This window comes from Moschus berezovskii, chromosome 24 (assembly GCF_049115385.1).
Source record: "Moschus berezovskii isolate FMDL1 chromosome 24, NW_MosBer_1.0, whole genome shotgun sequence".
NCBI classification, from domain to species: domain Eukaryota; kingdom Metazoa; phylum Chordata; class Mammalia; order Artiodactyla; family Moschidae; genus Moschus; species Moschus berezovskii.
In genome coordinates, this window is record NC_142483.1 from 3,346,878 (window position 1) to 3,361,059 (window position 14,182).

A 14,182-nucleotide genomic window follows, 5' to 3' on the forward strand; every position below is an offset into this window, starting at 1 on the left:
TGGCCACCAGCTGAGGATCAGTAACCGGCTAGCTTCATGGACTTTTCTCTACCACTAACAGGGGCTGGGAGAGACATATTATGAGTGTAGGTAGCAGTGTGTGAGCCTGAGGGAACGAACTGTCAGAGTTGGGCAGAGCTAATCTGAGAGGATTTCCTGGAGGAGGGGACCCTGGTTTTGGAGATGGCTCAGCCTGGCCAGGAGAAGGCATGGCCAGGACGTGTGTGGCCGGGCTCACGTGGGATGCCGTGAGCCCGGAGCCGGGGGCAGGGGTCCCTGATGGAGTCTTGTTGTCCTGATCTCTCGGGAGCAGCAGAGTCAGCAGGGAGGTGGCCAGAACGTGAAGCACCGGCTGCTGCGGGTGGTCCGGCGCCTGTTCCAGTACCAAGTGCTCCTCACAGGTGGGCCGTCGGGAGGGTGGGGTGCACTGAGGCCGGGTGGGGAGAGCGGAGGGGAGGCACCTGCGGGGCCGTGGGAGAGACCCAGCAGGTGTGCGTGACGATGACCTCGCCTCCCGCTGTGGCTGGGCGGGGTGGGGAGGGTCTCTCAGTCCTGCCCCCCGCCCCTGGGAAGGTGCCAGGCACCCAGCCCCGCTTCCCCCCGCTGAGCTCCGGACCCCCACAGCCACGTGGAAACTTGCTTGAGTGCCTGGCTGCTGCATCTCGCTGCAGGCTCTCCCAGCCAAACACACAGCATCTCACGTCTTCCCCTGGTCCGCATTTCCTCCCTGGCTTCTGTGGGTCTCGTTTCCCTAAATCTGTTCTCATCACCAGAGCCCTCCTGAGTCAGCGGATGTTTTCCCCTCGGACCTGCTGGCCCCCTCTGTGGCTCTGTCACTGGCCGCTTCCTGCTTCTCGAAGCCCTTTCCTCCTGGGCTTGTGATACACGCTCTCCCCTCCTCCTCCTGACCTCTGACTCTCCTCCCTGTCCGCCTCGTGGCTCCAGGAGTGTCAGTGTTTCTAGGGTCTCAGCCCCAGATCCTCTTTGCTTCCTTCTCTACAAACTGTCCCCTGGGAATGTCATCCCCTCCCCGACCTCTGTCCTGAGCAACTGCCCCCCAAGTGGACGACCCCCTGGCCCAGGAGCTGATGCTCTGTTGGGGAGAAATGGAACTGCACCCGTAGAGATATGCATGTAACCCCAGAAAGCGATCAAGCTGTAAGAAAAGACATTTGGGCCAGGAGATGGAGGGTTTGCGCATCTAATTCAAGCAGGATTTATTCAGCACCTACTGTGTACCAGACTCTGCTGGACACTGAGGAGGGAGAGGTGAATCAAACAGCCAAAGCCTGTGGCACTGTGAGCTTACACTCAAACAAGCAAACAAGGAGTTAAAAATAGATATTATGTCCGTGGTGAGAGCTCTCAGGAAAATGAAGGCCGATTAAGGACATTCAGGGGGACATGATGCTGTGTTAGATCCAGGCCTCAGATAAGATTTGTCTGAGGAGGTAACACTGAACAGAGATCTCAGCGAAGTGAGGGCGTGAGCCATACGACCATCTGAAAGAAGAGCGTACCAAGTGGAAGAAATTGTACGTACAAAGGCCCTGGGGTCTGAGCAAACGTGGCACATTCGAGAAGTAGCGAGAATGCCAACCCTGCCCCAGTGAGCGAGCAGCGTGGAGAGGTCGCTAGAGTGAGACCAGCTTGTGTCAAGCGGTTGTGGGTGTGAATGTGTTAAGCGGTCTCGCTCATCACACTCTGCCGAGTGGTGGGCACATCTGTGTCCCCCCGGCAGACTGTGTGCCTCTTCAGGCCTTGCTCAGCACCAGGCACACAGCAGGCGCTCAGTCAGCGTCTGTGGATGGATGAATGAATGACTTGCGGCGGCAGGTGCCATACTGGCGGTGATGCCGAGGGCCCGGCTTTGTGCCCAGTCGGGCTGACAGGAGAGAGGCGGCTCCCCTCATCCTTCCGGAAGTGTTTCTCCATCTCTGGAGACTGAGGGTCTCCTGTCGTGGACCCCAGGGGTAGGCCTCACCAGGGCAAACTGACTCCCGACTCTTGTTCCATCCGCAGACTATTTAAATAACCTTTGCCCGGACTCAGCAGAGTATGACAACACGCAGGGTAAGTCTGCGTGTTAACCCGGAGGAAGCGGAGCTTCGGGCCCCCCCATCCCCCAGCTCTGGACTCCACCCCAGTTCCCAGGTGCACAGCGTGGCCCCCTCCCTGCTGGCTGGGCCTGCAGGGCCAGGAGGCCTCCAGGGCTGTTGAGTGACACCCCCTTTTCTTCAACCGTGGGGACTCCCTGGGGAGTGGGCTAACATCCAGTCAGAGGAGGAGGAGGAGGGGCGTGGCCAGAGTTTGGTGATAGGAGGGGTGCCGGGTCTAAAAAACTCCCTGGACTCCTGATTTCCTCCCCATTCTGTGTGGCCATCACTGCATATGGCTTGCCAGGGCAGTCTCTATGTTGACACGCTCCATACGCAGCCAGGGAAACTGAGGCATGGAGGGGTCACCCTGCTGTCAAGGGCACTTTAGGCAGTAGCGGCCAAGCTGGGGTTGGACCAGTGCCCTCACCCAGCCGTGGGAAGGATTGGTGCTACCCCCATGCATGGCCCTGCAGAGGGACCTCCAGGGCAGGAGGCGAGCAATGTGGCAGCTAGCTCGGCCCTGCCCTGTAGGTCCAGTGCTCTCTGCTTCTCTCCACAGGTGCGCTGACCCTCATCTCCAAGGCCACAGACCGTGCCAATGACAGCATGGAGCAAGGCGTAAGTCTGGCCCCGGGCACCTTCCCGTGGGTGCCGGTGCCAGGGGCCCCTCCACCCTGCCCAGGCCTGCCTTGTGATACCCCCACTTCTTGGTGGGGAGCACAGGCCATCGTGTGTCTCACGGGACCCTGCAAAGAGCCGTGGTTTCTGGCCCGGACACTTGCTGTGTGACTTCAGGCCTCGTGTGTCCCTGTCTGAGTCTCCAGTTCCCCATTTATTGGAACAGTGAGGAGGGCTGCAGACTTGCACAGACCGGATAAGTAGAGTCTGGTCTGAGAGCATCTACATCAGCGCCCGGGGTTCTCTGTAAACTACAGGTTCCTGGACATGCCTTCCGGTCTTGCCTGCTGGAACTTCTGGGTAGGGTTCAGAGATAGGCAGTTTTAACAAGCACCCCAGGTAAATGTCTGGCCCACAAAAGTTTGAGAGCTGCTCGTGCACGGAACCACGTGAGCTCTAAGCACACGCCAGATTCTGACGGTGTGTAACTTCATTCGGGAGACACCGATCAGATGTTTACTGGGTGTCTGGAATGAACAGCTTTATCCCACCTCCCAACTCTGTTCTAGTGGTTTCCACGGCTACTGCTGTCTACGTTTTTTTTCTACTCCTTTAAGCTGTAAATAAGCTAGAGCTGTGTGTTGGGAATGATTCTGAGGCTGATCCTGGCTCGGTGGGGAAAGTTCAGTGATCGATTAGTGATGTCTGACACCGGCAGAGGTGGGAGTGATGGTGGTATGTGTGCCAAACTGTTGCTTGGCTTTGCTGTGGCAGGTGCACAGAGCATCCTTATAGCGAGTCATCCACAGGTAAAAAGGGAAAGGGAAGTAACATCTCTTGGACCCCTGCTGTATGTCAGGTCTTAGGTTAGGATCTGGAAATACAGAGATAAAGCCATGAGTCCTGGCCCTTGAGGAAGTCACTGCTTAGCAGAGCATTAAGGACATGGACACGAAGAATCATGATAAACATCATGAGAGAGAGAGAAAGTGCTACAAGTTTCAGAAAAGGGTTCCATCTCTCCCCGGGGATGCCGAGACACAATGATACGGGAGGTGCCCCTACAGGGAGGACTGTACGCATGCCATGAAGGCAGAGGGGGCCGAGGTGGTCCAGGAGGAGTGCCTGGATACAGGCATGAAGACAGAAAAGTGCCGGTGTGCCAGAGCTCAGAGGGTCACCCAGTGAGGCTGGAAGATGGGACCAGTGTAGGTGCAGTTGGAAAAGAGTTTGGGGGGAGACGTCAGGGTAGCTGATGGAGGAGTCTGCAAGCCTGGAGGCTAAAGCCAGTGGGGTGGGAAATCCGGTGGGTCATCGGGCCCTTTCCCGTCTCCCGATGTCCAGGAGCTCCCTGCTCTGGCATTTTGTATAGACAGTGAGATTTCCCTCAATGTAGCCAAAATACAGAGGCACTTTGGAGTCGGTGTAGCAGATGTAGCAGCAGATGAACCAGGGGCTCCCACTTCCTGTTTGGGGGGATGTCTCTGCTTCCAAAGAGAAAAACTGGGTCAGGAAGGGCCACTTCTTCCCTCCCACGCTGAGCTGTCATGATTAGACTTAAGTTTATAGTTTGGGCTTCCCAGGTGGCACTAGTGGTAAAGAACCTGTCTGCCAGTGCAGGAGACATAAGAGATGCAGGCTCGATCCCTGGGTCAGGAAGATCCCCTGGAGAAGGACGTGGCAACTCACTCCAGTATTCTTGCCTGGAGAATCCCATGGACAGGAACCTAGCAGGCCACTGTCCATAGGGTCGCAAAGAGTCGGACAGAACTGAAGCAACTACGCACACACGCATGCGTGCATAGTTTACAGTTTAGGGGGAGAAAGATCACAGAAAACACCACTCTCTTAATATCAAATGAAGGGCACATACTGGCAACGTGACGTATGACTGTCGATGTGAGCTGTGATTATCTGGTCACGGTTGTGCTGCTTGGATTTCTACGTGTAAAGCTCCACCCCCACCTGCCGGTCCATGCACGGCCCACACCTAAGGAATGGGGAATTACACTCCCTCTCCTTGAGGAAAGAGTATCTACCTAAATTATTTGGAAATATTCTGCAAGGGAGATTGGCCTCTTCTCCTTTGTTTATTAATGTGTTCACTAGTTCTGAATTAATTTATATCTAAATTATTTGTATCAGTAAGAACTCATGGATCCATATTTATGTTTGACTTCTAGTCCCATGCACCTGCTTTTATTTCTCAAATTGTCCCAGCTTTGGCCATTAGGAGCTGGCCAATTGGTTCCCGTGTCCCTTTCACATGCCCCCATCAATGTGGGTTTGGGTGGGGATTTTTGTTTATTTTTTGAGCACTTCCTTACTTCCTGGCACTGTGAGATGCTCCAGGTTCATGTTGCATGTTTCCTGCCCCAGTCCTGGAATCAGCTGTTTCTCTAGAGAGCCTTGGTTTGTTTAATTGGATAATGGTTTTAGAAACCAGGATGCGGGCACCAGGTATGTTCACTGCTACTGAGGTATCATTTCTTCTGATTCTGTCAGCTACAAAGCAAAGACTTATATGTGTATTTACTGTATATATTTAGCTGTTTCTATACATAGCCATCTGTATTAAGCTAAATATGAGTGTCTTACTGAGTCTTCAACTCTACTTGTTACCAAGTGGATCATTCCAGCCTCCTCCCCTGGCTTCTCTGTAAATTTCCTCTCCCAAGAGGAGTGTTGGAGTGGAAACCTGGCTCCTAGCATCCAACATCCATTTATTTAATTGATCAGTTTATCTTCCTTTTTGAAAAATGTTTTTCCTGGGTATAGAAATCTGGGTTGACCAAAACTTTCTTTCAGTACTTTAAAGATGCCACTCCACTGTTTTATATCCTGCCTAGTTTTGGAGAAGAAATCTGCTGCAGTGTTTATGTTTACCCTCTTTATGTGATGGGTCCCATTTTTACTGGCTGCCTTCAAGATCTTCTCTTTACACTTGACTTCTAGAAGTTTGACTATTATGTCTAAATATGTGTGTTTTGGAGAAGTAGTGGCATTTATCCTGTTGTGATTCTCAAGCTTCCTGGGCTTGTGCTTTTTGTCCGTTAATTTTGGAAAATTTTCTTGGCTGCTCTGTTCTTTCCTCTGCCCCCTACCCTGCACTCTTTCTCTTTTTGTTTCAATGTGGTGAATCTCAGCTTGAAAAGAAAGTGAAAGTGGCTCAGTCGTGTCCGACTCTGCGACCCTATGGACTGACTGTACAGTCCATGGAATTCTTCAGGCCAGACTATTAGATTGGGTAGCCTTTCCCTTCTCCAGGGGATCTTCCCAACCCAGGGATCGAACCCACATCTCCCACATTGCAAGCGGATTCTTTACCAGCTGAGCCGCAAGGGAAGCCCTCCCCAATTCATTCATTCGTTCCTGAGCTGTGTTCGATTGGCTGCTGAGGTTGTCGTAGGAATTCTTCATTTCTGATAGCACATTTACCGTGCACACGTCCATCTCTTGTTTGCCCCGTCTCTGCTGAAACTCCCTCTGTGCATGCGTGCTGGCTGTCTTTTCCAGGGGCTCCTTTGACATAAGTATCACATAGTTATCGTGCTGTCCCTGTCTGATGGCCCCAACATCTGTGTCACCTCACGTTCTGGCTTTCTGGAACACTTTATGTCTTGAACGTGGGTTAGGGTTCTTCCTTGCCTCCCGTGTGTTTCCCATGTCTGACTGAACACCGTCGTGTGCAGAGGATCTGTAGACCCTGTGGAAAATAGTATCTGCCTCTAAAAGTGGACATGTCTCTGTTTCTACTCCGGCCATTCCCGTCAAGGGTGGGAACTGAATCAGTGCAGTCAGTCGTTGAGCTGGGTTTAGGTTTTGTCGTCAGCCGTCACCTTCAGACCCCCACAGATGTCATGCTCCTCCGGAAGGTGGCTGCTGTCACCTGCTGCTGTGTGTGGGACCCAAGGGCCCAGGGACTTTTCCTGCTGCGTCTTCAGCCTTTTGCAATCCCTGCACCACGGAAGGGACCTCTGCGTCCGTCCCCTCCTCAGGGCTAGACCACTGCGTCCTGGTACGCAGGGCTCGTGGGTCACGGCTCCCGTGGACAAGCCTCAGTCTCAGGGAGGGCCTGTGAGCCTGGCTCTCTCTCGGCGTCCTGCCCCTCCTTCACGGGCAGCCGGCCTCTGCTGTGTGTCAGTGGCGGGTCTTGGGCAGCTTTCTGCTTTGTCTTGGTGTGTGATCCCGCGCCTGAGAGGTCACCCGGCTCTTCTTGGAACAGGTACCTCTAGCTGCTTCTACCCTTGCCTCGGAAGCCATGGGCTCTTTGCCTCAGAGTCTGGGAGTGGAAGGGCTGCCTCACCTCCCACGGTGGTGGAGGGTTTTATAGGAGAGAGAGCCCTGGGGAAATGGGCTGGGTTTCGTGCCAGCCCCACAGTTGGCAGCCTGCACCCTTCAGCACCAAGAGGAGATTCTCTCCGCTCCCACTCGTCCTTGGAAGCAGCGGGCAGAAACTCCTGGAAAGAGCTTGCGAGGGCCTCCACGTGCCCCTTGGGTCTGGGGCTCCCTCTATTCTAAAGCCGTCCCACCAGCCCGCACCTGACCTTTCAGAAGCCATTAGCATTTTAGCTGCTTTCTTCTCAGCCTTCTTTATGCCGACCACCTCCTCTCTGTGTGTTGCCAGAGGCGCGATACCTCATTCATCTCATGTGTCCTGGTGGGGTCCTGGGGACCTCAGCGCTCAATAAACATAAGCAGAGTTCTGCTTTTGTAGATGATGTGATTCTTTTTTTTCTCCCTGTTAGGGTGGGGGCATTGTTTCCTTGCAGCTCCTACGTCATAACCAGAGGTAGAATAACTTTTACACGTTTTCTGATGGGTAGGATTTTATGCCCTAAACTGACCCTGACGCTGGGAAAAATTGAGGGCAGGAGGAGAAGGGGGCGACAGAGGATGAGATGATTGGGTGGCATCATCGACTCAAGGGACGTGATTTTGTGCAAACTCTGGGAGATGGTGAAGGACAGGGAAGCCTTGTGTGCTGCAGTCCATGAGGTCGCAAAAGAGTCGGACACGGTTTAATGAATGGACTAAACTGGGGACAGTGTCAAGGCCTTTTCAAGGCATTTTCCCTGCACACAGTTTTCACTGTGTTCGTTGACTTTAGACCCAACCCTGCGTGAGGTTCAGGGTCATCTGCCCTTCCAGTACCCCGGGCCACTGTGACCAAGGAGGGGGCCCGGGACCGTACATGTTGTGAATTCCAAGTGAGCTCCTGGGCACACGTGTTTCTTCAGGGAGCCCAGAGCGTTTCTTCTGCAGGCACTGTGTTTTCTCGGTCACTCTGTCTCAGTAACCGAGCTCTCCAGCAAAGGCTTTAAGCCCACAGAACCAGTCCGTCCTGAGGCTTCTGTCCCTTGTGGGTTATTGCGATCTGGATACTCCAGGCATTACGGGGGACACAGGATAGAGTTGGAGCAGTGGCCCCCAGATAAACGGGTATCAGACGGCACAGCAAGGCCAAGTGACCATCTCCACGGCGTGCAGACAGAGGGCGCTGTCACATCCCAGGCCCTCAGGGACTAGCCGGATTGCCGGGAGTCCACACAGGTGGCATCCCACGGACCCAGGCTCGGTTCCCGGTCCCACCAGCTACAGGAAGTCGGACTGGGAGCAGGTCCCTCCTGGGCTGCGTTTCGTCCTCTGAAGTGGAAGCAGGGCCACCCGCTCCTTACAGAGGAGATGAGGGGCCCTGACCATCTCACCCTCGCCCTGCTCCCGCCCACAGGAAAACCTTCAGAAGCTAGTCCACATCGAGCACAGCGTTCGGGGCCAAGGGGATCTCCTCCAGCCAGGAAGGGTGAGTGCCTCCACCACGGAGGGCGCCGGCAGGCAGGTGGGCGAGGCCCTGATAAACCCCATTGTTCAGCCAGGCTGGCCCCAGACGGGCCTGGCCGCAGGTGCCCACAGGCAGGGAGGGAGGGGGCAAGGGGAGGGCAGGGCAGGAGGGCAAGGGCTCTGCTGGGCTCAGCAGGCCCTTGGCTGTCTCCCCTAGGGCTTTCTGCTCTCAGGGCCTTTAAAAAGCGGTGCCATTGGGGTTCCAAGTTCCTCTGAGAAGAAGAGACACCAGTATCCTCAGTTTAGTCCAGTTGCTGGGAAATCTGAGAAACCATCTCTCAGGAACCCCAACATTTTTTAAAAGACAGATTTACCCACTTTTAAGCTTCCAAATGGAAAACACAAAACTCAGTTCAAGAGTAGTTAAAAAAAAAAAATTGTGTTCATGACCTATTGCAGTCCACGAAGGACAAGAAGCAAAGGAGTGAGAGATGGGGCTGAGGGGTAAACTCCACTTAGTGTTTTGGCCAGAGTCCTCGGCATAGTGAGTGTGTATCAGACATCTGTTTGTGTCCTCCAGAATCGAGGGGGCTGTGGCAACTGTTCACAGGTCTTCAGCCGCTTTAGCAAACTGGTATCTCAGAGGCTCCGTTCTCATCGGACGCCCGTGGCAGCAAACCAGGGACGAGTCACTGTTGGGACCACTCTGTGTCTGGGTTGGTGTGGTTCAAAGAGGGTGCTCCCAAAAGGCCAGCGGCCTGTCTCTAGGGCTGCCCCACCAAGCGTGGAGCACGGCTCCAGCACAGGGGGCATCTGCCATGAGCCACTCTCCCGAGCTCCGGGAGGCACCGTAATTGGTTTCCCGCTGAAGGGCCTCCTCCCAGCCTTCTCCAGGACAGAGCGGGGGGGTCAGCCTGACCACTGAAGTCTGCTTCTCTGCTCACAGGAGTTTCTGAAGGAAGGGACGCTGATGAAAGTGACAGGGAAGAACAGACGCCCCCGGCACCTGTTTCTGGTGAGTACCCGGCCCTGAGTCAAGCCTGGACTGCGGGTTCTGTGACGCGTTCGGGGGCTGTTACCCAAGGATGGCAGGAAGGCCGTGGAGACCAGAGCCGAGCCCTTAGGGTGAGGATCGTCGAGAAGAGACAGGCGTCCCCGAAAGCCAAGGGCTTTCTAGCCTTTCCCTCAGGTATTACTTTTAAGATTTCATGGGAATGTTGCTGAATGTAATGTAATTATTCATGTGCTCATCCTAAAACCAGGAGGGTCTTAAACTGGGAGTGACTGTTCAGCTGCCTTGTCTGACATGTGATTGACCAGAGACCCAGAAAGGAGAGGTGACCTGGCCGGCCCTCCCAGCAGGTCAGGGGCGGAGGCCCGAAGGAAGCCAGGGCTCTGAGCTGAGCCCGGCCCTGTCTGCATTCTGCACAGGGCGGGACAGAGGGACGTCCTTAATGACGTCCCGGCCCAGTCTTGAACACCGGGACACATCCAGGCCTGGGGGGAGAGCCAACTCACTGGAAAAGACCCCGATGCTGGGAAAGACTGGGGGCAGGAGGAGAAGGGAACGCCAGAGGACGAGACGGCTGGACGGCATCACCGCCGCGACGGACATGAGTGTGGGCGAGCTCCGGGAGTTGGTGACGGACAGGGAGGCCTGGCGTGCTGCGGTCCATGGGGCCGCAGACAGTCGGACACGACGGAGCATCTGGTCAGCAGCAGCCGATGCTGAGCTTCACGCAGCCCTCGGCCGCAGTCCCGAGGCCCCGGGTGCTTTGCCTGCTAAGTTCCTCTCTCTGCTCCTTCACCGTTCGCTGTCAGCTTTTGTCCCTGCTGTCCCTGCCTCCTTACACTTCGTTAGAACTGTGTGCAAAGTCAGAGCGCAGAGGCTGTGAGTCAGTGGGTAGGAGCTCTGTCTGTTGAAGCCCCTCCTGTCTGCTGTGTGCTGGAACCCAATAGCCAGGAGTCCCCTTCTCTGCCCTCAACCTCCGGTGTCTGGGGTAAAGATTGAGTTATGAGAACAGTTTGGGCAGAATCTTGGGGACGAGGTGGGTGGGATATGGAAGGGAAGAGAGGATCCAGGAGCGTGGAGAAACAGGAAGGTGCACGCACAGTGGCAGCTGGCGCTTGCTGAGTGTTCACTGGGTGCTGTGCCATATGCTGAGTGTTTTGTGTATTTTCTTCCTGGGGAGAACCATATCCGCACTAAGCTTGGAAGTAAGGATTGGGGTTTGTCAGGCGGGTGAAGGAAGGGCGTTTCAGGAGCAGGAACAGCAGAAGCAAAGCATGGAGGTGCGAGGAGCATGGTGCGTCTGGAGCGCCTCTGTTGGCCTGGTGGAGTCGCGGGTGCAGATGGGCGCTTCCGCTCGTAGGGCTGGCCGGGTGCGGTGGTCTCCAATGGCCCTGCCACCTGGGGCGCTAAATTCCAGATTGGCCTCGCAGTCCTCAACAGCAGAATCGCGAGCCTGGCTGGAAGCATCTTGTCCGTGGCCGCCTGCCAGGGTTTGCTAAACCTCTGTGGCCTGTGCCCCAGGGCCTTGGCCCGGCCTCAGTGGTCACTCGGTTCCATATAAAGACCAGAGGAGCCGAGTCCAGAGGCTCTTCTCCCTCTGCTTCATCCTCCTCACCACCTGTCACCTCCCCTGAGAAGCCCTCACTCTGGCAGGCTGGCACTGCCGTGCAGGGAAGCCATGTGGTCCTGGACCATTCACAGAGCCCTCAGTGCCAATGGCGTTGCCATGGCAGCAGTGGCTCCAGGGGCAGCCACGGAAAGGCGGGGTCACCATGGTGACACAGGTGGGTTCCCGGGGGGGGGAGCGGGGTGTGCACACCACCCTGCATGCCCTGGAGGCACCTTCATTCACTCGTGATCCTGACCCCTCCACGGATGAGCTCTGTAGACCTGGGATCGGGGATCTAGCCCATCTGTGGCTCAATTTCCCCTCTGCGCCTGCCTGAGGGGATGCTGGGGGCCAAACTGAGATCCTTGCTGCCAGGGGCTCAGCCCAGCGCCTGGCCTGGCCAGTTGTTCTCGTCAGTGTTAGAACAGAGCCGGACAGGGCTTGGAAGCTTCCTCTGGCCTGGTGGTTGGCCGGCCGCCTGTTTTGTTCAGAGAGGTCTCTGGGAGTGCAGCCTCACGCGTTCTTCCTTGAATGTCGCTGGTGCCTGCTTTTGGGAGAAGATGGCTGAGTCAGGCAGTTGAAGCAGAGATCATCTGGCCCACTAAGACTGAAATACTTACTTTCTTTGTTGTTCAGTTGCTCAGCCAGGTCCAACTCTGTGCGACCCCATGGACTGCTGCACACCAGGCTTCTCTGTCCTTTACTATCTCCCAGAATTTGCACAAACTCTTGTCCATTGAGTCAACGATGCTGTCCAGCCATCTCCCCCTCTGTTGTCCCCTTCTCCTCCTGCCTTCAATCTTTCCTAGCATCAGGGTCTTTTCCGATGAGTCATTTCTTAGCATCAGGTGGCCAAAATATTGGAGCTTCAGCTTCAGCATCAGTCCTTCCAATGAATATTCAGTGTTCGTTTCCTTTAGGATGGACTGCTTTGACGTCCTGGCAGTCCAAGGGACTCTCAAGACAGTTTGAAAGCATCAACTCTTCAGCGCTCAGCCTTCTTTTCGGTCCAACTCTTACATCTGTACATGACTATCTGGCGCTTTACGAAACAGTTTGGCGATCCTGGTCTGTTCCAACTCTGTTCAGACAGTGAGGCCCTGAGAGAGGAAGGGCCTGCCTGAGGCTACACCACGGCTCAGTGCCCAGGCCAGTCCCAGAAGCGCCAGGAGAGCCAGTGGCAGGAAAACTCGCCCATCCCGACCCCTCTGCAGACCCGGTCTGAGAGGAGCACCGCTCCTGAGTTCCTGCCCCCGCTTCAGATCACATCTTCCTGATCCCCTTTGGCTCCCACGCATGGGGCCTCCCCAGGGGTCGCTCTCCCTCGATACTTGTAGTGAAGTTGGGGTGGGGGTGTCCCCCACTTGGCAGGTGGGGCGGCTGAGGCCCCAGGGAGCGCGACAGCTTGTCTGGAGCCACTCAGCTCCTGCAGAGCAGGGTCGGGACGGACGGCCCATAGCGCCACCTGGGGGAGCCATCGGCTCTTTGCACTGTGCACTTCAGTTCAGTTCAGTTCAGTTCAGTCGCTCAGTCGTGTCCGACTCTCTGCGACCCCATGAATCACAGCACGCCAGGCCTCCCTGTCCATCACCAACTCCCGGAGTACACTCAAACTCATGTCCAGAGAGTCGGTGATGCCATCCAGCCATCTCATTCTCTGTCGTCCCCTTCTCCTCCCGCCCCCAACCTTTCCCAGCATCAGAGTCTTTTCCAGTGAGTCAACTCGTCGCATGAGGTGGCCAAAGTATTGCAGTTTCAGCTTTAGCATCAGTCCCTCCAATGAACATCCAGGATTGATCTCCTTTAGAATGGACTGGTTGGATCTCCTTGCAGTATAAGGGACTCTCAAGAGTCTTCTCCAACACCACAGTTCAAAAGCATCGATTCTTCGGCGATCAGCCTTCTTCACAGTCCAACTCTCACAACCATACATGACCACGGGAAAAACCATTGCCTTGACTAGACGGACCTTGGTTGGCAAAGTAATGTCTCTGCTTTTTAATATACTATCAAGGTTGGTCATAACTTTCCTTCCAAGGAGCAAGCGTCTTTTAATTTCATGGCTGCAATCAGCATCTGCAGTGATTTTGGAGCCCAAAAAAACAAAGTCTGACACTGTTTCCACTGTTTTTCCATCTATTTCCCATGAAGTGATGGGACCAGATGCCATGATCTTTGTTTTCTGAATGTTGGCCAGACGGAAAAGGCAGAGTGGCTGAAGTTTCTGCATGTCTGCCCTGCATCGGGGCAGCAAGCTTCAGGTGTTCATTCAACAAACCTTAATTGAGCATCGGCTATGTTGCTGGAGGTGCAGCAGTGAACGGGCTTCCCTGGAGGCTCAGACAGTAAAGGATCTTCCTGCAATGCAAGAGACCCGGGTTCCATCCCTGGGTGGGGAAAATCCCCTGGAGGAGGAAATGACAACTCACTCCAGTATACTTGCCTGGAGAATCCCGGCGATTCTCCAGGCAAACACAGGAGCCTGGAGGGCTACAGTTCATGGGGTCACAGAGAGTCGGCCGTGACTAACGCTGACTATCTAATTGCAGTGAACAGGACCCGCCAGCTCCCCTTCCCTCCCTCCCTTCCTTAACTCTGCCTGTTGGAGGCTGACTTGACAGAGAGTTCAATGCATGTTTCAGTGTCTGTGTCGGCCTGTTGACAACTGCATATCGTCGTGTGACCACCGCTTGGGTCAAGATACAGAGCGTATCTGGCCCCCGGGACGCCCCCCGGGACGCCTCCCCGCGCTGTCCCCCAGGCACCCACTGCTCTTATTTCCATCAGTGCAGATTAGCTGTTCTGAAGCAGCGTGGACTCCACAGTCCGGCTTCTTCTCGCTGGCATGTGCTGGAGGTTGAGCCCTGTGTGTACCCGTCTGCCCGCTGGTGGCTGTGTGGCTGTGAGCTGTGAATGTACCGCCGTTTCCATGTCCTGATACCGCCGGTAGATGTTTGGGTTGTTTCCCTTTGGAGTGGTGCTGGATAAACCTCGTACCGACATCCCCGTACCGGACGTGCTGTGCGCATATGTGCATTTGCTCCTCTGTGTCCATGTGAAATT

The 14,182-nt window shown here is 55.1% G+C and overlaps 1 protein-coding gene across 6 annotated transcripts in view; it reads left to right on the plus strand.

Annotated features, from left to right (window-relative positions):
* FGD5 (FYVE, RhoGEF and PH domain containing 5) overlaps window positions 1–14,182 on the plus strand; it is a 122,214-nt gene that overhangs the window by 92,268 nt on the left and 15,764 nt on the right. For 5 of the 6 annotated variants that reach the window (XM_055413498.2, XM_055413499.2, XM_055413495.2 and 2 more), the window contains exons 8-12: window positions 314–401; window positions 2,023–2,073; window positions 2,659–2,717; window positions 8,449–8,520; window positions 9,445–9,513. In XM_055413498.2, the coding sequence (XP_055269473.2) occupies window positions 314–401; window positions 2,023–2,073; window positions 2,659–2,717; window positions 8,449–8,520; window positions 9,445–9,513 (339 nt within the window). The remainder of the gene's footprint in view (window positions 1–313; window positions 402–2,022; window positions 2,074–2,658; window positions 2,718–8,448; window positions 8,521–9,444; window positions 9,514–14,182) is intronic. The other variant, XM_055413496.2, reaches the window with a different exon arrangement.